At 34.7% G+C, this 24,471-nt stretch overlaps 1 protein-coding gene across 2 annotated transcripts in view; it reads left to right on the top strand.

The window, feature by feature from the left end:
- The window catches only part of Trim24 (tripartite motif containing 24), a 112,900-nt gene that overhangs the window by 48,819 nt on the left and 39,610 nt on the right, over positions 1 to 24,471 (top strand). For both annotated transcript variants that reach the window (XM_047560487.1, XM_047560486.1), the window contains exons 2-6: positions 7,623 to 7,741; positions 12,529 to 12,676; positions 16,289 to 16,421; positions 20,097 to 20,213; positions 23,488 to 23,602. In XM_047560487.1, the coding sequence (XP_047416443.1) occupies positions 7,623 to 7,741; positions 12,529 to 12,676; positions 16,289 to 16,421; positions 20,097 to 20,213; positions 23,488 to 23,602 (632 nt within the window). The remainder of the gene's footprint in view (positions 1 to 7,622; positions 7,742 to 12,528; positions 12,677 to 16,288; positions 16,422 to 20,096; positions 20,214 to 23,487; positions 23,603 to 24,471) is intronic.

Here is a 24,471-nt window from a genome sequence, read left to right as displayed (position 1 = left end):
AAAATTTTCTTATGTTTGTTTTATATAGCACTGGACGAGTGTTTACCTGTACATAACTGGAGAAATAATGGAAAAAAGAATTACTCTGTCTCTTCAGTGAAGTGCATTGTCACATCTTTACAGACATTAATGTTAATTCTTGGCCAGTATTATATGTTAACTAATTATTGGCATAATGGAACCCAGTTTGGGGCTTGTCTTTTTACTTTGAACAAAGTAATCTTTTGACTATTTATAGTTCTATAACCAAGTTGACTATATTAATGTTTCTTTTAAAGCTTTTGCTTTTTGTTTCTTGCTTAAGAAGGCTTATTCCTACCCCAAGATAACAAAGATAATCTCTTATATTTCTTCGTGAATTTTGGACTAGTCAGCTTTCTGTAAATACAGCAAATACCTGAGATAATCAGTTTATTTTAAAAATAAAATGGGCTCAAAATTTTGGAGGTTTCAGCCCATGATGGGTTGGCCCCATCGCTTGTGGTGGGCCTGTGGTAAGGCAGCACATCATGGTGGGAGTACCTAGTAGAACAAACCATTTGCCTCACCAGCCAGGAAGGAATAGGGAATGCCGAAGAAGGGCCAGGCACACATAGCCCCACAGACTAAGGACCTCTCATTAGGTCTGATCTGGAATGTGTATTCAGTTTTATTTGGTTTATTTTTAAATAAATATCACACCATCTTAATTACTATAGCTTTGAGTAAGTCTCATTATTAGTAGTCATTTCAGCTGATCAAAATTATGTTAAAATCTTTGTTGGAATTGCTGCTAGAACTGCATTGAATCTATATATATATGTTTAGAGAGAATTGGCATCTTAACCATTCTGAACGTGTTTTCTTCATTATTTAGATATTTTTTTAAAAAACAATTTAGATTGGACTTTGAATTCAGGGGAGCTTTACCACTGAAATACATCTCCAGCTCTTCCCATCCTGCTTGCCCCCGGACAGGGTCTGGCTGTCACCCAGCCTTGCTTTAAACATGTGATCCTCCTGCCTCAGTCTCCTGAGTAGCTAGGATAACAAGTACCACTATGCCTGGCATTTAAATGCTTTTAATATAACTTAACCTTCTCCACAGTGACATTTAGGTGTCTTTAAAATTTATTCTTAAATCATATATTTTTGTTGCTCTTATAAAGTGAATTGATTATTTATTTATTTAGTGGTGCTGAGCATCAAATCCAGGGCTTCACATGTGCTAGGCATGCACTCTGCTGCTGTGCAACATCCCAGCCCCAAACGAATTTTGTTAATTAAAGTTTCTTACTTGATATATATACAAATAAAATTGGTCTTTGAATTACTCTGTTTGTTCTTATGTATTATATTTTTAAACTCTATCTGAGAACCTTATTGCAATTTCTGTTAAGTTTATATTAGGTTTTTAATTTACTTATTATTTATTATATTACATGCACTATGAAAGAGGATTTGCTTTTTTTTTTTCTAAAGCAATGCCATTTGCATTTTGAGGACAATGTTGAATAGAAGTGGTGAAAGAGGACATCCCTGTCTTGTTCCCATTTTTAAAGGGAATGGTTTCAGTTTTTCTCCATTAAGAATGATGTTGGCCATGGGCTTAGCATAAATAGCCTCTACAATGCTCAGGTGTGTTCCTACTATCCCTATTTTTTCTAGTGTTTTGAGCATGAAGGGGTGTTGTATTTTGTCAAATGCTTTTTCTGTGTCAATTGAAATAACCATATGATTCTTATCCTTAAGTCTATTGACATGATGGATTACATTTATTGATTTACGGATGTTAAACCATCCTTGCATTCCAGGGATGAACCCCACTTGATCATGGTGCATGATTTTCTTAATATGCTTTTGGATACGGTTTGCCAATATTTTGTTAAGGATCTTTGCATCTATATTCATCAAGGATATTGGTCTAAAATTTTCTTTCCTTGATGTGTCTTTTCCTGGTTTGGGTATGAGGGTGATATTAGCTTCATAGAATGAGTTTGGTAGGGTACCCTCTTTTTCTGTTTCCTGGAATACTTTGAGAAATATTGGAATGAGATCTTCTTTGAAGGTCTTGTAGAACTCAGCTGAGAATCCATCTGGTCCTGGGCTTTTCTTGGATGGTAGGTTTTTAATGGCTTCTTCGATTTCATTGCTTGATATTGATCTGTTTAAATTTTGTATGTCCTCCTGGTTCAGTTTGGGAGGAGCATATTTCTCTAGAAATTTGTCAGTGTCTTCGGTAGATTCTATTTTGTTGGAATACACATTTTCAAAGTAGCTTTTAATTATGTTATGTATCTCAGTGGTATCTGTCGTGATATTTCCTTTTTCATCACGAATTTTAGTAATTTGAGTTTTCTCTCTCCTTCTCCTTGTTAGTGTGGCCAAGGGTTTGTCTATTTTGTTTACTTTCTCAAAGAACCAACTTTTTGTTTTGTCAATTTTTTGAATTGTTTCTTTCGTTTCAGTTTCATTGATTTCAGCTCTGATTTTAATTATTTCCTGTCTTCTACTACTTTTGCTGTTATTCTGTTCTTCTTTTTCTAGGGCTTTGAGCTGTAATGTTAGGTCATTAGTTGTTGACTTTTCATTCTTTTCTGGAATGCACTCCATACAATGAATTTTCCTCTTAGTACCACTTTCATAGTGTCCCAGAGATTTTGATATGTTGTATCGTCATTCTCATTGACCTCTAAGAATATTTTTATCTCCTCCCTGATGTTTTCTGTTATCCATGTTTCATTCAATAGCATATTATTTAGTCTCCAGGTGTTGGAGTAATTTCTGTTTTTTATTTTGTCATTGATTTCTACTCTCAGTCCATTATGATCTGATAGAACACAAGGCAGTATCTCTATTTTTTTGCATTTCCTAAGGGCTGCTTTGTGGCATGACATATGGTCTATTTTCGAGAAGGTTCCATGTGCTGCTGAGAAGAAAGTGAATCCGCTCGTTGATGGATGGAATATTCTATATATGTCTATTAAGTCTAGGTTATTGATTGTGTTATTGAGTTCTATGGTTTCTTTGGTTGGTTTTTGTTTGGAAGACCTATCTAGTGGTGACAGTGGTGCATTAAAGTCACCCAGAATTATTGTGTTGTGGTCTATGTGATTCCTGAAATTGAGAAGGATTTGTTTGATGTACAGGGATGCACCATTGTTTCGGGCATAAATATTTACAACGTTATGTCTTCCTGATTTCTGGTTCCCTTAAGCAGTATGAAATGTCCTTCTTTATCCCTTCTGACTAACTTTGGCTTGAACTCCACTTTATCTGATATAAGGATGGAAACCCCCGCTTTCTTACTGAGTCCATATGCGTGCTAGGTTTTTTCCCATCCTTTCACCTTTAGTCTGTGGATGTCTTTTTCTATGAGATGAAAAAGGCAGCATATTGTTGGGTCTTTCTTTTTTATCCATTCTGCCAGTCTACGTCTTTTGATTGATGAGTTTAGGCCATTAACATTTAGGGTTATTATTAAGATATGATTTGTATTCCCAGTCATTTGGCTTATTTTTGGTTTTTAAGTTGGCTTGGTTTCTTCTTTGAGTGGTTTTTCTCTAAGGTACTTCCTCCCTTTGCTGACCTACATTGTTTTTTTTTCATTTCCTCCTTATGGAATATTTTGTTGAGAACATTCTGTACCATAGGCTTTCTATTTGTATATTCTTTTAACTTTTGTTTATCATGGAAGGATTATTTCATCTTCAAATCCTAAGGTTAGTTTTGCTGGGTATAGGATTCTTGGTTGGCAACCATGTTCTTTCAGAGCTTGAAATATGTTGTTCCAGGCCATTCTAGCTTTTAGAGTCTGGGTTGAGAAGTCAGTTGCTATCTGTATTGGTTTCTCCCTATATGTAATCTCATGCTTTTCTCTCGCGGCCTTCAAAATCCTATCTTTATTTTGTATGTTAGGCATTTTCATTATAATGTGCCTTGGTGTGGATCTGTTAGGATTTTGTGCATTTGGTGTTCTGTAAGCCTCTTGTATTTGATTTTCCATTTCATTATTCAGGATTGGGAAATTTTCTGATATTATTTCATTGAATAGGTTGTTTATACCTTTGGTTTGTATCTCTCTGCCTTCCTCAATCCCAATAATTCTTAAGTTTGGTCTTTTCATGATGTCCCATAGTTCTTGGAGATTCTGTTCATGATTTCTTACCATCTTCTCTGTTTGGGCAACTTTATTTTCAAGATTAACTATTTTGTCTTCATTGTCTGAGGTTCTGTCTTCCAAGTGGTCTAGTCTTTTGGTGATGCTTTCCATTGAGTGTTTTATTTGGTTTATTGTTTCCTTCATTTCAAGGATTTCCCTTTTTTTTTTTTTTTTTTTTTTTGTTTTTTGTTTTTGTGTTTTTTTTTTTTTGAGAATCTCTATCTCTTTGTTGAAATGATCTTTTGCTTCCTGCAGGTGCTCTTTCGCTTATTGGTATTATCATTCATTGCCTGCATTTGCTCTCTTATCTCATCCTTTGCTTCGCGAATCATCTTAATCATGTATAATCTGAAGTCCTTTTCTGACATTTCTTCTAACATACTGTCATTGGATTCTATTAATATAGAATCTAGATTTGTTTGGATCATTTTCTTCCCTTGTTTTTTCATGTTGTTCATGTATCTTCCCCTCTAGCAGTGCAGATCTGGGGTATTGCAGATTTCCCCCTATAGGCTTATAGTGGCCCTATAGGTTTCCAAAACCCTTTTTTTAAGGGGAGATCAATATTACCAGTGCCCAATTCAGACACTATGCAATCCTAGACCAAATAGCCCCTATGAGAACAATAACAAAATTGTCATAATAAACAGAATGAGTTAAAATATTATCTTCAATCAAACAAACAGATTTGCAATAAAGTCTGCCGTTTCTAGTGGAGGACAAAGAGGATGCAGAGGGATGTAGAATGTGGCTATTAATGGGATAAGAAAAGATTATACAGAAGTTCTAGATAATAGAAAGGGTGAGAGTGTAATCAAAAGAAATTGGATGTTAGCATGCAAAAAAGGGAGAAAGAGACTCTGAGGAAATAGGTAAAGGAAAAGAGAGCAAGAAAAGTAAAGAAATAAAAACTTAAATTTTTCTATAAGGAGAAAAAAGAAAATCTACAGTATAACAGTCATATAGTAATGAAACCTCCCAGAGTTCAGTAACCTGATGCATGAGAGAGGTACCTGACAATGAGCTTCAAGCCTCCAGCAGGCATCACAGGATGGGATTTGCCCCACTCAAAGATCGGAGCTACGGCTTCCAGGATTATCCAAGATGGCCACTCTGGCTTCGAAATGTGTTGGCAAATGGGGAGCTGCAGCTCAGGGTGTGGCCGTGTTCAGCAGGAGGTCCTGGAGGCGGGATGCTGTTGGTCAGGCAGGGGTCCTGGAGGTCCAGTGTGTTTGGTGTGGTTCTGGGATCCTGGAGGCTGGGTACAATCAGTCGGTCTGGGGTCCCGGTGATAGGGCGCAGTCAGTTGGTCTGGGGGTCCTGGCGGCAGGGAGCAGTTAGTCGATGTGAGGGCCTCAGAGGCAGGGAGTGATCGGTCGGGCTGAGGGATCCTGGAGACGGGGCTCAGTCAGTCTGGCCAGGGGTCCTACGGTGCCTGGCTGTTGTCTCAAAATGGCGGCAGCCAAGTGTAGTCAAACCTGCAGGTACTGTGACACAGAACTTCCAGGCAACAGCAGGCAGCTGGTGCTCCACTGGCGGTAGGTGATCAGTTTGCTGCCATTTGCATTTTGTTGAAGGGAAACGGAATAGTGTTTCTTCCACTCCCAGAAACTCTGATTCCATAGGTCTAGAAAGAACCACAGTTCCTTGTTCATTTAAAAATATATGTGGTTCAAGAGTGAAACAGGGGGTATCGCAATACCAGATCTTCAACTCTACTACAAAGCAATAGTAACAAAAACGGCATGGTATTGGTACCAAAATAGAAAGGTGGATCAATGGTACAGAATAGAGGACATGGACACAAACCCAAATAAATACAATTTTCTCATACTAGACAAAGGGGCCCAAAATATGCAATGGAGAAAAGATAGCCTTTTCAACAAATAAATGGTGCTGGGAGAATTGGAAATCCATGTGCAACAGAATGAAACTAAACCCATATCTCTCACCATGCATGAAACTAAACTCAAAATGGATTAATGATCTCGGAATCAGACCAGAGACCTTGCATCTTATAGAAGAAAAAGTAGGTCCAGAGCTTCAACGTGTTGGCTTAGGACCAGACTTCCTCAACAGGACTCCCATAGCACAAGAAATAAAAGCAAGAATTAATAACTGGGATAGATTCAAACTAAAAAGTTTTCTCTCAGCAAAGGAAACTATCAGCAATGCGAAGAAAGAGCCTACAGAGTGGGAGAAAATCTTTGCCAATCATACTTCAGATAGAGCACTAATCTCCAGAATCTACACCAAGAATGCAAATCATCCAGTCGACAAATGGGCTAAGGAAATGAATAGACACTTCACAGAAGAAGATGTACAAGCAATCAACAAACATATGGAAAAATGTTCAACATCTCTAGTAATAAGAGAAATGCAAATCAAAACCACCCTAAGATTCCATCTCACCCCAATTAGAATGGCGATTATCAAGAATACAAGCAACAACAGGTGTTGGCGAGGATGTGGGGAGAAAGGTACACTCATACATTGCTGGTGGGGCTGCAAATTAGTGCAGCCACTCTGGAAAGCAGTATGGAGACTCCTTAGAAAACTTGGAACCATTTGACCCAGCTATCCCCTCCTTGGCCTATACCCAAAGGACTTAAAATCAGCATATTACAGAGATACAGCCACATCAATGTTCATAGCTGCTCAGTTCACAATAGCCAGATTGTGGAACCAACCTAGATGTCCTTCAATTGATGAATGGATTAAAAAAAATGTGGTATATATATATACAATGGAATATTACTCAGCCATAAAGAATGATAAAATTATGGCATTTGCAGGCAAATGGATGAAACTGGAGAATATCATGCTAAGTGAGATAAGCCAATCTCAAAAAACCAAAGGAAGAATGATATCACTAATAAGTGGATGATGACACATAATGGGGGGTGGGAGGGGTTAGTGTTGGGGTTGAAGTTGGGTTTAGGGAGGGGGGCAGGAATGGAGGAAGGAAGGACTGTATAGAGGGAGGGGAAGGGTGGGAGGGGTGGGGGAGAAGGGAAAAAAATGGCAGAATAAATCAAACAACATTACCCTATGTAAATTTATGATTACACAAATGGTATGCCTTTACGCCATGTACAGGCAGAGAAACAACATGTATCCCATTTGTTTACAATAAAAAATATATATATATATATATATGTGGTTCTGTATATAGCCCTGTTTAAACACCACTGCTAGGGAAATTGCAAAACAGTAAAAATAGTAGCTAATGGGGATCTTTATTTTGGGAGAGGACATGTCACTTAAAATTATGAAGATTTAAGCACCATTTAATGCATTTCGAGTATGATATGTAAATAAAATTATAATGTTCATAAATTGAATTGCTTATGAACTTAAACAGGCATGAATTCTAAATGAGTGGACTTTGTAGAAGAACCCATTCACATTGTAGATAAGACATGTTGTTTAGTACTCACTATATTTATATTAAAACTAGAATTAATTCTGTTCTTCCCAGTTGGAGTCATTCGATGCCCAGTTTGCAGCCAAGAGTGTGCAGAGAGACACATCATAGATAATTTTTTTGTCAAGGATACTACTGAGGTTCCCAGCAGTACAGTAGAAAAGTCTAATCAGGTAAGTGGATAATTTTTGAACTTTGAGCTTTTACCACCTTTTGATAAGGCACCTAAAATGCTGGAGGAGTCAAATTTTGACCATTAATCTATGAAGTTATATAGTTTTTTAAAAGTATATAAATAATAATGAATAGTTCAATTTAGGAAATAAAGGAGTACCAGTACAAACGCCCCTGCTTACATCCCTGTATTCCCCATCCTCTCCAGAGAAAAACATTATTCTATTTTTGACATTATTGCATTTCTTAGTGCTTAAGTATATACTGACAGATTTTAATTTCAACCTCCTTTTTTTACTTTTTTCTGTTTTAATGATACATATGAAATACATCATGTCTTTGATTAGTGAGGAGTCTACATTTTTAGGAAAGTTGTCTTTTTACATGGTATTACTCTGAAAGCCTCATTTGGTAGTATTGTCTCAGGTGTTGTATTTGGAAATACAATGGTATCTTTCTTTTCTTTCCTACTTTCATAACCCATGCATAGAACATTTCTATTGGCCCCGTAAATCTGGACGTCAGGTCCCTAGGCGTGGCGCTTGATACTGTAGCTAGGGTTAGCTCTACTGAGATGAATCCCATAGTATGTACTAAGTATAGCATATTTGTCTACTTGTGGATCATGATTAATCAGTGATTCCTCTAGGCAGTTCCCTTCATTTGTAATAGAAGATCTGGGAAGAGACTAAATTTGGTCAGGGAAAAATGATTATCAGCTGTTTTTATCAGAAAATTGTATGGTGCACATGCCTATGTTCTGTGCTCTTTCTTTCATTTTCAGCTTTTTGTTTCTCAGGGGTACTACTGGAATATATAGGGTCACTTTATAAATGAGCATAGCCATTACTAATTAAAATTATTTTTGTACTGGGCATGTAGCACATAGACCTTTTGCCTAGCATGTGCAAGACCTTGAGTTCTATCCCAAACGCCACAAAGTAAAATTCTTTTTGTTGTTTCAAAAGTATCTACAATTCTTCCTTAATATGAACTTTTATTAAAGGCCAAAATAGTGCTTCCTTCAGGGGAACTTTCTAATTATTGTGAAATCAACTTTCAAGAAAGAACGGAAATGGGTTGGGGGTATAGCTCAATGGCACAGCGTATGCTTAGCGTGCTTGGGGTCCTGGGTTCAGCCCCCAGCTCTCAAAGCGTGGGGGGAATGGAACTGGTTTTGAAGACCACAGTATGGGTCCTATGAGTGCCCATCACTATTGGGTTAGTCAGTTTTCTAGCCCTTTCATGAATATAATCTAACAAAGTCTTTTTATTAGAAAGACAGACAATGTAAGTATTTATTGACATTTCTAAGTCAAATTTAGAATTAATAGTGTTTTACTTTTTTGGTTTTATATGTGTATCTCTTTTGTACTGGAAACCTTGGTTCTTTATTAAATTGACCATAATTATTTTCTCCAGGAGAAATAAATATCCACTGTATATTATATTTGTCTTGGTGCAATAAGAAACTATTTTAATTCTTAAAGAATTATTAACTAACTGTAAAGTTGGTTTCTGAAAAGATCAAAAGAAAATTCTTAAAGTATCACTGAGGTGCAACTTTTGGGAAGCAACTGAGGAAACAAAAGCAAAGGATGCCTGCCATTATTTAACGTTAGAAACTTAGAGGAAGGAGTTTGTGGAACTTCTCAGACATTTGAGCATGGCTGGTGCTGGGGTCTGAGTGTTCAACTTGGAACTCAGACCTCTCAGTCCTTGGTGCTGGTCGCAAAAAAAAAAAAAAAAAAAAAAAAACTGCTTCTAGGGCTGGAGTTGTGACTCAGTGCTAGAGTACTTGCCTAGCATGTGTGAAACGCTGGGTTCAATCCTCAGCACCACATAAAAATAAAGTGAAATAAAATAAAATAAAGCTATTGTGTCCAAGTACAACTAAAAAATAAATTAAAAAATTTTTAAAAAACTGGTTCTACCAGTATTGGGAAATCTTCAAACTAGAGTTGACTATTCTATAAGAAGGACCTGCTGCTCCTCGGGGGAAGTAACATTGTCTGGAGTGATGCTCCACAGAAATCACAAGCAAGCCTCAAGTCTCTTCTGACATTGCAGTTTCCTTGCAGACCACCAATTGTTAGAATCTAAAATGAAACCAACTGCAACACATAAACATAGCGGAATAAGAGTAGATGGAAGAAGGCTGGGGTTGTGGTTGAGTGTAGAGTGCTCACCTAGCGCATGTGAGGCACTGGGTTTGAACCTCAGCACCACATTAAAAAAAAATAAAAATAAAGTGTGTATTGTGTCCATGTAAAACTTTAAAAATTAAAAAAAAAAAAAGTATATGGAAGAATAGAGTTGAAACCTAAAGGAAATTGTTGAGTGCAGCAAAATTGAAAGCAAGAACAATGGTACATATATGCACTAGAAGGTATTCAATCAATTTTTTTTTTTTTTTTTTTTGCACTGGGGTTTTAACCCAGGGGCACTTTCTCACTGAGCTACATCTCCAGACCTTTTTTATTTTGAAACAGGGTCTTACTAGTTGTTGAGGTTATCCTCCAACTTAGGCTCCTCCTGTATGTGTCTCCTGAGTTGCTGGGATTACAGTCATGCACCAGTGCTCCTGGCTCAAACCATCATGTTTTAAAGTTACATGCAACAAAAAAAATTTTTCCCCTGTGTGGTAAGCCATATCCACTTTATAGGCACCTTCATTTTGTTTTGTTTGGGTTTGATGGTTAGAGACTTAAGTTTTAAAATTTGTATTTGCATAACTACATATAAAATATTCATATACTTCCACAATAAAATCTAAAAAACAGGGTATTTTCACAGATCTTCTCTCCCTGTCTTATCTACCATATTTCTTCCCTAACTTAGAGGTAACTGGTTAATTCTTTTATCCTTCTGTTTTTAATACCATGTGATATTTTGGGGAGGAGTGTACTAAGGATTGAACTCAGGGGCACTCGACCACTGAGCCATATCCCCGGCCCTACTTTGTATTTTATTTAGAGACAGGGTCTCACTGAGTTGCTTAGCACCTCACTTTGTTGAAGCTGGCTTTGAAAACTCTATCCTCCTGCCTCAGCCTCCCGAGCTGCTAGGATCACAGGTATTCACCACTGTGCCCAGTCTTTAATTTTTAAACAAATTATCCACTTTATTGTATCTTTCATAAATATAAATATTTACATACTCTTCCTACTTTTTAAAAATTTTACTTCATGCATAAGAAATCTCTTCTGATCAGTATATATACACATTCATTTTTGTATCCTATCCTGGAGACTGTATTTTAGGTGACATCTTTGTGGAGTGGTAGTTGAAGATAAGTAGGTGAGATCAGTCTGTAAATTAAAGACTAATCTACAGAATCAGAGGGAAACCAGTGGTAGATGGGATCTAGAGGGGCATTCAGGGAGAAAAGAGGATTGGTAGGTATTAATCCAAAGTCATTTAAAAATCACTTGATTTCTAACAAGTAGGCATTCATGGTGTCAAATAATGCTAGAAATTTAAAGATGATAAGAGCTGAGATTTTGATGTATAGGTATTTGGAATTTTTCAACCCCTGGGTGAAGGAAAAATATGTTTTCTTCCAAACCACAAATAAGATAATGAGAACTGCTTATATGTTGTCTGACTTTAATATCCATACCCAGAGATTGGTGCCACCATCTACAGCTACACAAGTAACCGTAGAAACATAAATGCTATCTCTTCTTTACCTCACATACCCGATGCATCATCCAAACTAGTTTTACTTCCTAACTCTCTCTCACACCCATTCTCTTCTCATCTCAGTTTCCTACCAGCCCTCACCTATACCACTGCAAAACCTTCTACTTTGTTTTTATGCAGAAATACTTGCCCCCTTTTTAGTCTGTTCTCCACATCACAGCATTTCATACTTTCTTTCTTCAGTTCTTTGAATTTGCTATACTCTTCTTGTTCATATTCTTCTGTCTTCCAAGAAGATTTTTCATCCAGTAGTTGTCAACTCAACTTTCGTATCTTGGTGTAATAGGATTTTTTTAAGGAAAAACTTTCTCTGGGTAGTTCTTCCTGTTGCTTTCTCCAGACATCCAAACCCACTACAATGAGAACAGTTTCTCCATCATATGCTGTTATAATTTCTCACATATTTCCTTTATAACACTTTAAATAGTTATTTATTTGTATGATTATTTCAACAATATGTGTTTGCTTCCCAGACATACTTGTAATCTTTACAGCTACTCAGTAAAATCTGTTATTACCCTCATTTTAGAAATAGGTACTATATTCTGCCCATGAGCACACAGCTAGTAAGTAGGGGGAGCTGAGTTCTAACCTTTGAGACTGTAGGTATCATAATGGCAGGGACTGCATTTGCTTTTCCTAATCATTCTATGTTCAACACCTAGTACAGTACCTGGAATATTTAGTATATTGAACTAAGGAGAAAATATAATAATTCTTACCTATGCTTAATATCTCCATTACATATGCATGTAATTTAATACATAATGTCAATTAAATTTACAAGCACTATGGGGAATGGGAAAGACAGTAAAATGAATAGGATAAACTTTTCCTGTGTTCACATATGAATACACTGCCACTGTAACTCTACATTATGTACAACCACAGAAAGGGAAGTTATATTCCATGTATGTTGACATGTCAAGATACATTCTACTGTCATGTATAACTAAAAAGAACAAACTGAAAGGGAAAAAACTGAGTCTAATATGACTGGTATGTTATTTATGTATGACTAGTAGATGAGCAACTTTTCATTTTTCTCAAAAATTTATGTGAATGCTTGCTTTGTCATCAGGTGTGTACAAGCTGTGAGGACAATGCAGAAGCTAATGGGTTTTGTGTAGAGTGTGTTGAATGGCTCTGCAAGACATGTATTAGAGCTCACCAAAGGGTGAAGTTCACGAAAGACCACACTGTCAGACAGAAAGAGGAAGTATCTCCAGGTAATAAATTAGTTCTGTTAATTCATTTGTTCATTCATTCATTCATTCATTCATTCCCTATCTCTCCCAACATACTTCCTTATGATAAATTATTTTGATACATTCATAAGCATTAAATGTGCTCTTACTTTTTAATATAAAAAAGTCAATATTGTAATTGAAATTGGATTACTTTTGAATGTTGGTAGGTATGAATTAGTTATGGAATCCTTCTTTCTCACATTCACACTTCCAACCCTCCTGCTACTGTAATTATCTGGTGTGAATATGGAGCAAGTGAAAAAAAAAAAAAAAGTTGCTTTTTTGTATTCCCTTATCTCTAAGTGACAAGGAGTGAATCTAAACATTTTATGACTCTCTTGCTTCTGATGATTTTGTAGTAAACCTGCTTTGTGATATTTGCATGACACATAGATAACCAAAGAAGCTTTGATTTTTATGTAATTATGGTTTTTAAGTTTTTATGTGTTATAAACTTTTAAAGTAACATCCACTAAAACAGATGTTTTATCTTAGTAAAACATGTGTAACATAAAATTTGTCTTTTTAACTATTTTTAAGTATACAATCCAGTGACATCACCTGCATTTACAATGCTGTGCTACCATAACCACTGGCTATTTCCTTTGGTATCTGGCTTACTTCACTTAACATATTTTAAGGGTTCATACATTTCATAGTATGTCTCAGAACTTAATTCCTTTTTTATGACTCATTACTGTATTTCTATTTAAAATTTGTTTTGCTGTTTTTTATTCTTTGAGTGAACTAGTGCAAATTTGCATGCCTACTCTGAATTTTGGGAATACTAGAAATGAAAATGCAAGAATACAGATATTTCCTGCACTTCAGAACTTTATAGTATAATAACGACTATAGAAAGAAAAAATTGTAGTTTGGCCTGCTATATGCTATTGGAATATGTGAAAGGATTACTAACCTCAGATTGGGGATTTAGGTTAGAGACCATGTAACTCCTATTGAAAGAGTCATACCTATGGAAACATAAGATTTTCTTCATGGTGTCAAGGTTATATTTGAAGTGTGGGCCATAAAAATTCCTCCAGCAGGTTTCAATAGTTTGGGTGTGGGTATAGAGAAGAGTTGGACATATGTAGGGTTGGGCTTTAACTGGACAGTGTAAGAGATGCATTGTAATGATGTTTTGAAGGATTTTTACATTTTAACTGGATAAATAAGGAAATAGAGAGTGTTAGTTGATAGTTGATTAGGGACTGGCCATTGAGATGCAGTAAGAGTTGTAACTAAGAATTAGAAGGCTGCACATGGTGATATACACCTGTGATCCCAGCTACTCAGGAGACTGATGTGGGAGGATTGCAAGTTTGAGGCCAGCCTCCACAACTTAGGGAGACCCTGTCTCAGAATAAAATATCAAAAGAGCTAGGTATGTAGTTCAGTGGTACAGTGCTCGTGTATTTGTTCCCAAATACCACAAAAAAAAAAAAAAAGGAAAGAAGAAGGTGGAAAGTAGTCTCTGACTTGTCTTATATGATAATTCATTTGAATTTCCAAGTCTTCCAGGATGATGATGATGAGACTTAAGACTAAGAGGATAACTGAGTCAGGATCCAAACTCTTCAGTAAATATAGGAATCTATAGGTGGATGATGTATTTGCAGTCTAAATAAGAAAAAGGCACTATAAATAATTATTTCTGGACAGTAGACATAAACCATTGGTTGTCCCAAATAAAGCAAAGATGCATGATTATCCTATATACATTTAAAGTGCAAGTGCATGAACATCAAGGAGAAGGAAGCAGGGAACTATGAGGATATTCAAATTACTAATATTATGCCATTTTTGCATTGTTGGAATTAATTCCATTTCATCTTGTGTCTTTACATTTTTTTTTAATGGTATTGGGAATTGAACCCAGGGGCACTTAACCACTGAGCCACATCCTCAGCCCTTTTTATGTTTTATTTTGAGACAGAGTCTCATTCAGTTATTCAGGACCTCACTAAGTTGCTGAGACTGGCTTTGAACTCATGATCCTCCTGCCTCATCCTCCTGAACCACTAAAATTACAGGTGTGCCCCACCACATCTGGCTGATTATATTTTATCTAATTAACCTGTTTTATATTTTTTAGTTAATAAATCACAATTCTCTTAGGTGACCTCAGTTTTATTTTAAATTCTAGGACTAACTTGGCCCTTGTTTTTCTTTGCTTACTTAGAAATACAAGTGCTTAAAGTTTGAGTTATACTTAACCACTTTGATTTCTGCTATTTTAAAGATATTCTGCGTTTATGGTTACCAAGCAATTAGAGATACATGAATTTTTGTGTTTGCTTGTTTTCTACTTTGGCATATCTGTAAGTGACCATGATGTATGTTAAGTACAAAAATAAGTTGCTGAACATTGTGATTATTATGAACCCAAGAATTCTTTAAAAGAACAAAATTAATTTTCCTAGTGTTTGCGTTTTATTAGTTTCTCTTTTTAACTTGTTTTATTGGATTATGATCATGAAAATGTGAATCTTTCAATTCATTCTCTTTGCTAGTATACACATAAGGGTTTTGTAAGGATTTAGAATTATATTAAAATAAATTTTAAGTGAATCAAAGGTTTAAGTAAAAAATAGAAACCTTAAAAGTATGTCTAATGTTAATTTGGTGACATTTCTCTCTCTCCCTCCCTCATTTATTGGCACAATTTAAACATATGGAGAATCCCCCCTATAATTCCCCCTACACCATAAAAATATAGAGAATACCCTCTCTGTATAAATTGGTACTATTTTTGGAGGGCCATATAGTTATTTCTATATAAAATTACCCTTTGACCTAACAATTTTGCCACTAGTAATTTATTTTATGGAAACAGCCAAGTGATTTATTGCTTTATATGTTTAGGGTTTCAGCATTTTCGTACCATATTGAGAAATGAGAACCTTCCACTAGCATGTGGTTTGCCCATTTGATGGAATATTATACAATTAATAAATACATCTACCTCCTCATTCTTGTTTACTAACACAGAAAAGTATCTAAGAATTTGAGAGAGAAAGCATCTTACAAGACAATATGAGTAATGTCACTAAATCTTATACCCCCACCCCTGCCTTTTTTTGGGGGGGTGGGGAAGGAGTACTGGAAATTGAACCAGGGCTGCTCTAACAGTGAGCTCCATCTCCAGTCCTTTTTGTTTTTATTTTGAGACAAGATCTCACCATGCTGGGTATGCAATCCTCCTGCTGCCCCAGTCTTCCAAGGAGCTGGGATTATAGGTGTGCACCACCATGCCCAGCGTATTTTTTATTTTATTAAAAAAAAATCACATTTTTAAAAATATCCTTTCACATTCGGCATAGAAAAAGCGTCTTTTTATCTATACAACTTAGCTCTTTCATTTACTATGGAATTACTGTGAACTATTGTAGAAAATGAAAAGCTCATTTACCTTTTCTTTAGAAATGCTGAAAATATTTAATATTTTAATACCTAGCAGTAGTTAAAGTATAGATAAAAGTTATTTGTGGTTCTTATATCAGTAGATTTGAGTTTAAGTGAACAATTTAGTATGTAGTATGCAGTTATGTTAATTTTTTTCCTCTTTGCTTTCCATGATTTCTGCAGAGGCAGTGGGCGTGACCAGCCAACGACCAGTGTTTTGTCCTTTTCATAAAAAGGAGCAGTTGAAGCTTTATTGTGAAACATGTGACAAACTGACATGTCGGGACTGTCAGCTGCTAGAACACAAGGAGCATAGGTACCAGCACCATTCGTTATGAACAGATTTATAATAAAGTTCTGTTAGACTTGAGTACTGCTACCACCTCAGCTAAATGGTAGACTGCAAATAATGTTGTTTGCCAGTGATATACTGGCCTGTACCAGAGCTTATCTACTTTAGCTTTATTGGCATTTTGAGCTAGATGATTCTTTGTTTGGGGGAATGTTGTGCATGATATGGGGTTTAGCAGCAAGCATCCTTGACCTCTAACAATTGGTTGCCACTGCACCCCACACCCTTCCCTAGTTAGACAATTTAAAAATGTCTCTAGACATTACCAAATGTCCCATACTACAGAATCACCCTGAGAAACCATTTCTGGTTCATTATAGCTTACTTTTACATCTAAGTTCCACAGGCACTTGATTTAGCAACCACTGATTAGGACAGTAACATTCAGATTGGTTGATACATGTATAATTGCTTCTAATAGTCTAGATTTCCCATAATGGAAGACTAGATAATTTGAAGCAAGTATACCAATGAAGAACAATAGAAAAGCTGGACAAAATCCAGAAATTATCTGTGACATTTCAGAGATAATCAAGTAGTAAACTATTGGGCCAGGTGCAGTGTAATCCAGTGACTTGGGAGGCTGAGGCAGGAGGATCGTAAGTTCAAAGCCAGCCTCAGCAAAAGTGATGCACTAAGCAACTTGGTGAGATCATCTCTAAATAAAATACAAAGTAGGGCTGGGGATGTGGCTCAGTGACCGAGTGCCCCTGAGTTCAATCCCTGGTACCAAAAAAAAAAAAAAAAAAAGAAAGGATTAATGGATAAGAATTTGGTTGGAATTGGAGCAGAGAATGGCAGGAACTTTTTTTTCCCTCTTGAGACATTTGCCTAGCGATTGAGGACTAATTTTAATATGCTCCTGGGACTGAGAATTGAGGGATTCAAGTTCAGGTTCATAAGGAGTAGTTCCTCTTGCCTTGAGTTGGAACCCTTATAGTAATGATCAATTAGCTAGTTAATGTGAAATTGTATTGTGATGTCTCAAAGCACCTGGCAGAATCAAATGTGAGTCCTCCCTAGAGAAGGAAAATATTCTAGGCTTCAAAGTTATTTGGTAGTGAATTTTGTAAAATGGTATTCAGTATGCAATTAGAAATAACCAAGTATGTTGGATTGGACGTTGTAAATGAAACCTAGTAGATATAACAGAATAAAAAGACCCACAGTTCTGCTTCATATATTCAAGGTTGTAAAAGACAAAATGGAAAGTTTGGATGGGGTATTTTTAAAAAAAACTATAAAGAGAATGAAATGGAAAGTATAGAACAGAAAGCTACAGTGACTGAAATTTACTTCAATAGAAGATTTGAATAGCAGATTTGACAGAGTGGGAAATGAAAATTTTTGAACTAAAAAAAGTTAAGAAAATATCCAGAATGAAGCATGGTAAACAAAAGAATGAAACATAGAAGAGATGGACAAGAAAGATAAAGAAGTTTTCAACATGGATGTAATTGCAGTCGAAGAAGGAAAGAAAAGACTGGGAAGGAAGCAATATTTGAAAAATAATGTAATGGCTGGGAACTTACAAATATTGATGAAAGACATCTAGCTCATATTCAAGAAGTTCTACACTACCCAACCAGGATTATTAAGAAAATAACATTTTTAAAGGACAGAAAGAATAACTGCAAATCTAAAGTTCTATACCCAGTGTGCATATTGTTAAAAAATTAAAATGAGTGAAAGATTTTCTTACAAAATACACCGAGGGAATGCATCTCTGGTAAACCTTCACTAAAGTACCCCTTTAGGTAAATGAATAACAGTAAGAGATGCATGAAGGAATAAAAAAGTAATAGGTATGAGTAAAACTAAATGAATATTGACTTAGGAAACAACATCTTAGTTTATGGTATATGTGTGTTTCATGTGTTGCATGGCAGACATGTTAAGAGACATGGAGTCTAGGAAAAATATAAAAAGTACAGATTAATATTCAATGATGTTAAGTTTCAATCTACATTTTGTAATGTCTAGGATAGTCACTAGAAGAATAGTAAAAATGTGTCAAAGGGCCCAGGGTTATGGAATAGTTCACCAGTATAAACTAGGCTACCAAAGTAAGACAAAGCAACAAAGAATAAGTGGACTCAAATACATTCTTGATAATTGATACATGTGCAAAATACATTCATAATTATATCAAATCTTAATGCACAAAGTGTTCCAAATTACAAAACAGTTTTAGTTTAGATAAGAAACAAAATAGAAAAATCTGCTATTTTCTTTGTTTGTTGTGGTACTGTGGGTCAAACCCAGGGCCTTAATGAGCTACATCCTCAAATGCTCCTGCTGTATGCTTCTTATAAGAAATATCTAAATCTGAGTAAACAAAAATTTTGGTGGGAAAAGATGTGTCATACAGATACTAACCAAAGGCAAACTGATGTAGCAGAAAAAATATATTATTTTAGATTAAAAGGGAAGCTTTATGAAGGTAAAAGTCTTAATTTAAAAGATAGAAGAGCTCTAAGTTTATATGCATCATAAACTTAAAATTGCAGAACTTTAAACTAGTAAGTCCACAGAGTAGAAAATTTTAATATACTTTACAAAGTATGGTAAACATAATTAACAAAATAAGACGAAAAATCAATAAAGAACATGTCAGTAAGATTCAAATAACAGAATTAGCACATGAAGCTATTGAGATTATGAAAATTTTACTTCAGTAATGCACATTCTTTTCAAGCATACGAAGAAAAATTTTAATTGACCATATTACCAAGCAAAGTATTATATTTCAAAGGATTGAAATCCTGCAAAATAATTTGTATAACCCAATAGAATTAATCTAGAAAACAATAGAAGAGAAGAATGTTGTACATTTGGAAATGAAGAAATGGAACATGAAAATTAAATGTACTGATGAATGATCCTGGAGTGTATGCTAAACTAGAGACAAAAAAGATCTAGAAGACATTCAGACAAATGGCATAATTGGGATATAGTCTGTAGGGTAGATAACATACCAACATTGTTTTCTTGAATTTAATAACTACTCTTATTAGATAAGAGAACATCCTTGTTTTTAGGAAATGCACACTGAATTAAGTGGCTAAAGGGCAAAATTTGAAAAATGGATACATCTTTGTGAAGGTATATGTGAGATTTCTGTACTCTTACATATTTCATTTTGGAATTACTTCAAAATAAACCATTAATAATTAACTAAATCACCAAAGAAATTCTAATGAATATTAGAAAATATTTTTATCTGAATGATAGTGAAAAATAGTATATATCAACCAAGCCTTAAGTTTTATAGCTAAATTCATCATTAGAGGGAAACTTTCAGAATTGTTAAATTATGAAATAGTTAATGTTAATAAATCTCTTTTTGCCAGATCTACCCGATGAGATCTGTAAGCCTCTAAAACTATTAGGGATGAATGTCTTTCTTTAACTTAAATAATTTTAATAATGTCCATATACATTATCTAGAGGAATAATTTGAGAGGAAGAGAAAACCTGCCTTATAGGATTGTATTTTGTATTTTTTAAAGAGTATTATTTATATATCTTTTATAATCTTATTTTTAAATCACTTTTTTTTTTTTTTACATTTGGACTTCCCCTCATTTTATACAGATATTTGTTTGAAATAATTTGCCTATTTACTTATTTCTTCAGATATCAATTTATAGAAGAAGCTTTTCAAAATCAGAAAGTGATCATAGATACACTAATCACCAAACTGATGGAAAAAACAAAATACATTAAATATACAGGAAATCAGATCCAAAACAGGTAAATTTGCACTTATGGTATTATCATAAATCATTTTTATATGTTAAATGTATTCACATTTAAAAGAGAATATTTTTCTTAACTCATTGTGAAGCAATTAGTAAGCTATCAGATGACTCAGGTTTTTTTTGAAAACTTTGGGTTAGAAACCATTTTTTTGAGCTATGAACTTTTTTAAACTAATATGATAACAAAAATAAGTAATAATAACTCAACTGTTAGGTATTAATAATTTATAATTATTTGGTATTTTCCAATTTTAAAGATATGCCAAGATTAAAAAACAAAATCAACCATTTGTGCCTTATAAAAATATTTAAACAGTTGATTATGTACTTAATTGCTATTTTAAGGAAAATTCAAGATGCCTCCCTGGGCTGTGATCTTTTAATTGGAAGGAGATAGAAATTTTAGGACACCAGGAGACAGGGATTGTTAAACTGTTAAACATACCTTTTATTCTTTGCTGTAATGTACAAATAGTTTCTAGTTATTACTTATTATGTCTTTTGTCCTCCACAAAAGGAAATCAACTGTCCAAAGGCTTCCATCTCAGAATTTATTAATTGGGGAGCAAACCACTAACATCTTTGGAAGAAAGGGATGTATCTCACCACTTTTTTTTGATCCCATGTAGGGCACGTACTGACATTTAATTAACACTTTAACATACCTATGAAATCCCATGTCCTCTTTCTTTTGTTGTTTCATATACAGAAGTAACATGCCACTGCCTAAATAGGTCAAGAAATGCCAAATGCAAAAACCCGAACAAAAGAGGCCTGGCAGGGGCTTTCAATGTTGTTCACTGGGAAAATTGTGTCAGCCTTTGGGGTTCATCTTGCTCAAGGCTAATCATCATTTTCTGTCATTCTCATCATTTTGGAACATAGCTAAGGGTGGAGCATTTGGAAATTTTTTTTTTTAGGTAATTTATTGTATTACCAGATTTCTTTAAAAGAGATTCTTAAACATGACTTAATCTTTACTTGATGTTCCAGTATTATTATTACATAATTATTATATATTGTATGACAGTTGTTTTATATTTTGAGTCTTTTTTAGTTTTTCTTACTTCTCTTTATCAGCTTTTTTTTTCTTTTACCTTTCTTTCTTCATGTAACAACTCTAGTTAACCAAAAAGTATTTCTTATTTCTATAAGGACTTTAGAATATACTATTCTTATCAGGCCAATATTTCACCAAATAGAATATTGGTAGGTTTTTAAATTTTGGATTCCGAGTAACTGAAAATTTATAATGAACATTTACTGAATCAACCAGGGGAAATAATTATAAACATTTCTACCATCTAGTGGCAAAAAGGAGTAATTACAAAATAATTAACTTTTTAGTAAAAGATTTACCCTTACTATGATTTACCCTTTGACTTTTTTCTTACTCTTACACTGTGTATATGTTATGAGCTATGGGTCAGGATACCTTTTTTTAAAAAAAAAAAAAAAAAACGTGGTGGTCCATTTCTTCCAACAACATTTGTTGAAAAGGCTACCCTATCTCTATCGACTTGCCTTGGCACCTTTGTGGAAAGTCAGTTAACCATCTAAGTGTGGGATTATTCCCTAACTGTGCTCTGTTCCATTGTGTTTTTCTTTCTTGCTTTCTTTCTTTCTTTTTTTTTTTTTTTTGCCAATACTCAACTTTCATTTTATAATGTCATGAAATCAGGTAATGTGAGTTCTTCAAATGCATTTTTATTTGTTTTCTTTTTTAGTGATTTATGCAATTCTGTTTTTTAACAAAATAATAGCATTCTTATATGTCAAGATGTTGCTTTCTGAATTGTAAAAATTAAAGAATCTTCATTAGTAAGGTACTATTTATTTGCATTTATTTATGGCCTGATTATAGAAGGATTAAATTATTGTACTAATTTTAATATTAAATTATTTTTATGTGTTTGCAAACATGGCTTTGTTTTCCCCTTATTTATTCATTCTACCATAAGGAAGATTAAAATGAGTTTTTTTGAGATTGGTTGCTTCATAGGGTTATCTAGTTTTCTTGATCCTATAGCTATATTGATGTTAAACAATTTATCTTGAAAAATGTTCAACAGAGAAAAAAATTTCTGACAATTTGGTTTTAAAATTTGAGGTGTATTATGGGAGAAACAGGCAGGAGGAATGAAGCTTTTATTTAATTTCATAAAGTTCAATATTTGATTTATTGTTTTTTTCTACTTTTATAAGATATTCTGGTGTGGTGCAATGTATATTTTCTTTATATTCATTCCATCTCTCTGAGATCACATTCCCATTTTCAAATCAAAGGAAGAAAAGTATTTGGTTGATGAAACACTATTTATTTCAAGATAAATGTGTTAGAAGTAGCAAAGTTTTTTTTTTTTTTTTTTTTTTTGCTTCTATTCAGGTATAATGAATACTTAAGCAGTTCAGAAGCCTAAGATCAGAGTATCATATTTATACTTTTCTACCTATTAGTTTCAGTGAACATGACAGAACTAGTTCAGTTATAGTTTCTTTATCATGTTTATAAATCCTAGTTTTAGTCCACTCCCCTCACCCTATCCTTTTTTTTTAATATTTTTAAATTGTAAATGGACATAATACCTTTATTTTGTTTTTTTATATCTTTAGTTTTATGTGGTGCTGGGTATTGAACCCAGTGCCTCACATATATTAGATAAGTGCTCTACCATTGAGCTACATACAACCCAACACTCCACCCCATCCTTTTAAGTAGAGTATTGATTTTCCTGGGTGTCATAATCTTTCCAGACAACCCCATTTTCTAAAATGTACTCATTCTCTTCCTTTTTTTTTTTTTTTTATGTTTTGCTTTTAAGATTGAATTGAATGATTTGTATCTTTCACAATTATTATTTCATTGTCATCTTCAAGACAGTTGATTTTTAGTGGAAGGACTCCGCTGGGCATGGTGGCACCTGCCTGTAATCCCAGCGACTTTGGAGGCTTAAGCAGGAGGATAGCAAGTTTGAGACCAGCCTTGGCAACTTAGCAAGAGCCCCAGCAACTTAGCAAGACCCTGCCTCAAAATTAAAAACAAAAAGGTTGGGGATGTAGCTCAGTGGTAAAGCACCCCTGGGTTCAATCCCAAGTACCAAAAAATAAATACTTAAATAAAAATAAATAAACAGAAGGACCCAGAAATGGATCTTCAATGAGCTGAAAATATTTTAGTCTAATTTACACATTAAAATATCAATTTTAAATATTGTAAAACAAATCTGCCTTAAGTTTTAGATTTTTTTCCTTCATTTAATTTTCAGAATAATTGAAGTAAATCAAAACCAAAAGCAGGTGGAGCAGGATATCAAAGTTGCTATCTTTACATTGATGGTAGAAATAAATAAAAAAGGAAAAGCTCTGCTGCATCAGCTGGAGGTAAGTTGCTAGAAGAACAGCACATTGTGATTCAACATGAACGTTCCTAACATGTGAATTTGAAATCATTATCCTTTTGTAATTGTTTCCATCTACATTTTTACTTTCTTCCACAATCCCAGTTTTCCTCTGACAGATTCTGTATTGTCTATTTACAGTGTTATAATACACTAGGTATGTCCTACTCCTTATTGTTTGCTTCATAGCATAAACATAAGCCTTGCTTCCAGAAGGAACTCTGTGAGCATCGAAGAGAAGGACCATTTTACAGATTCACTGAAGTGATAACTTTGTATCACCAAAGCAGCAGAGTTTAACAAATTTTTTTAGAAAGATACACTGTTAGTTATATTTAGTTCTCAAATAAATGCAGTCATGCCCCACATAGTGATGCTTCTGTCAACAGGGGTGAGTTAGCCAGCTTCCATCACTGTGATAGAATACCTGAGAAAATTAAGTTAAAGGAGGGAGGGTTTGTTTTGGCTCATATTTTCAGAGTTTTCCGTCCATTGTTGCTTGGCCACATTGTATGGGCCCTTGGTGAGTCAGAACGTCATGGCAGAAGCTTGTGGTAAAGGAATGCTGCTCACCTCATGACTGCCAGGGAGCAACAACAGAGGAAGAGACCTGGGTCCCAATATACCCTTCAAGGGCATGTCCCTAGTGTCCCTCCTCCAAGTAGACCCTACTACCCTGTAGTGCCACCAGCTATGAACCTAGCCTTCACATGAACCTTCGGGAAACATTCCAAATCCAAACTATAACAAATAGACTCCATACATAACAGCGGTCCTGTAAGATTATAGTGGTGATATAGTCTTTAATTTGTGTAAGTATACTCTGAGATGTTCGTCCAGTGATGAAATTGC

This window comes from Sciurus carolinensis, chromosome 8 (genome assembly GCF_902686445.1).
Source record: "Sciurus carolinensis chromosome 8, mSciCar1.2, whole genome shotgun sequence".
NCBI lineage: Eukaryota > Metazoa > Chordata > Mammalia > Rodentia > Sciuridae > Sciurus > Sciurus carolinensis.
The sequence above is the reverse complement of the archived record's forward strand: the minus strand, read 5'-3'. Positions and strand labels throughout refer to the sequence as shown.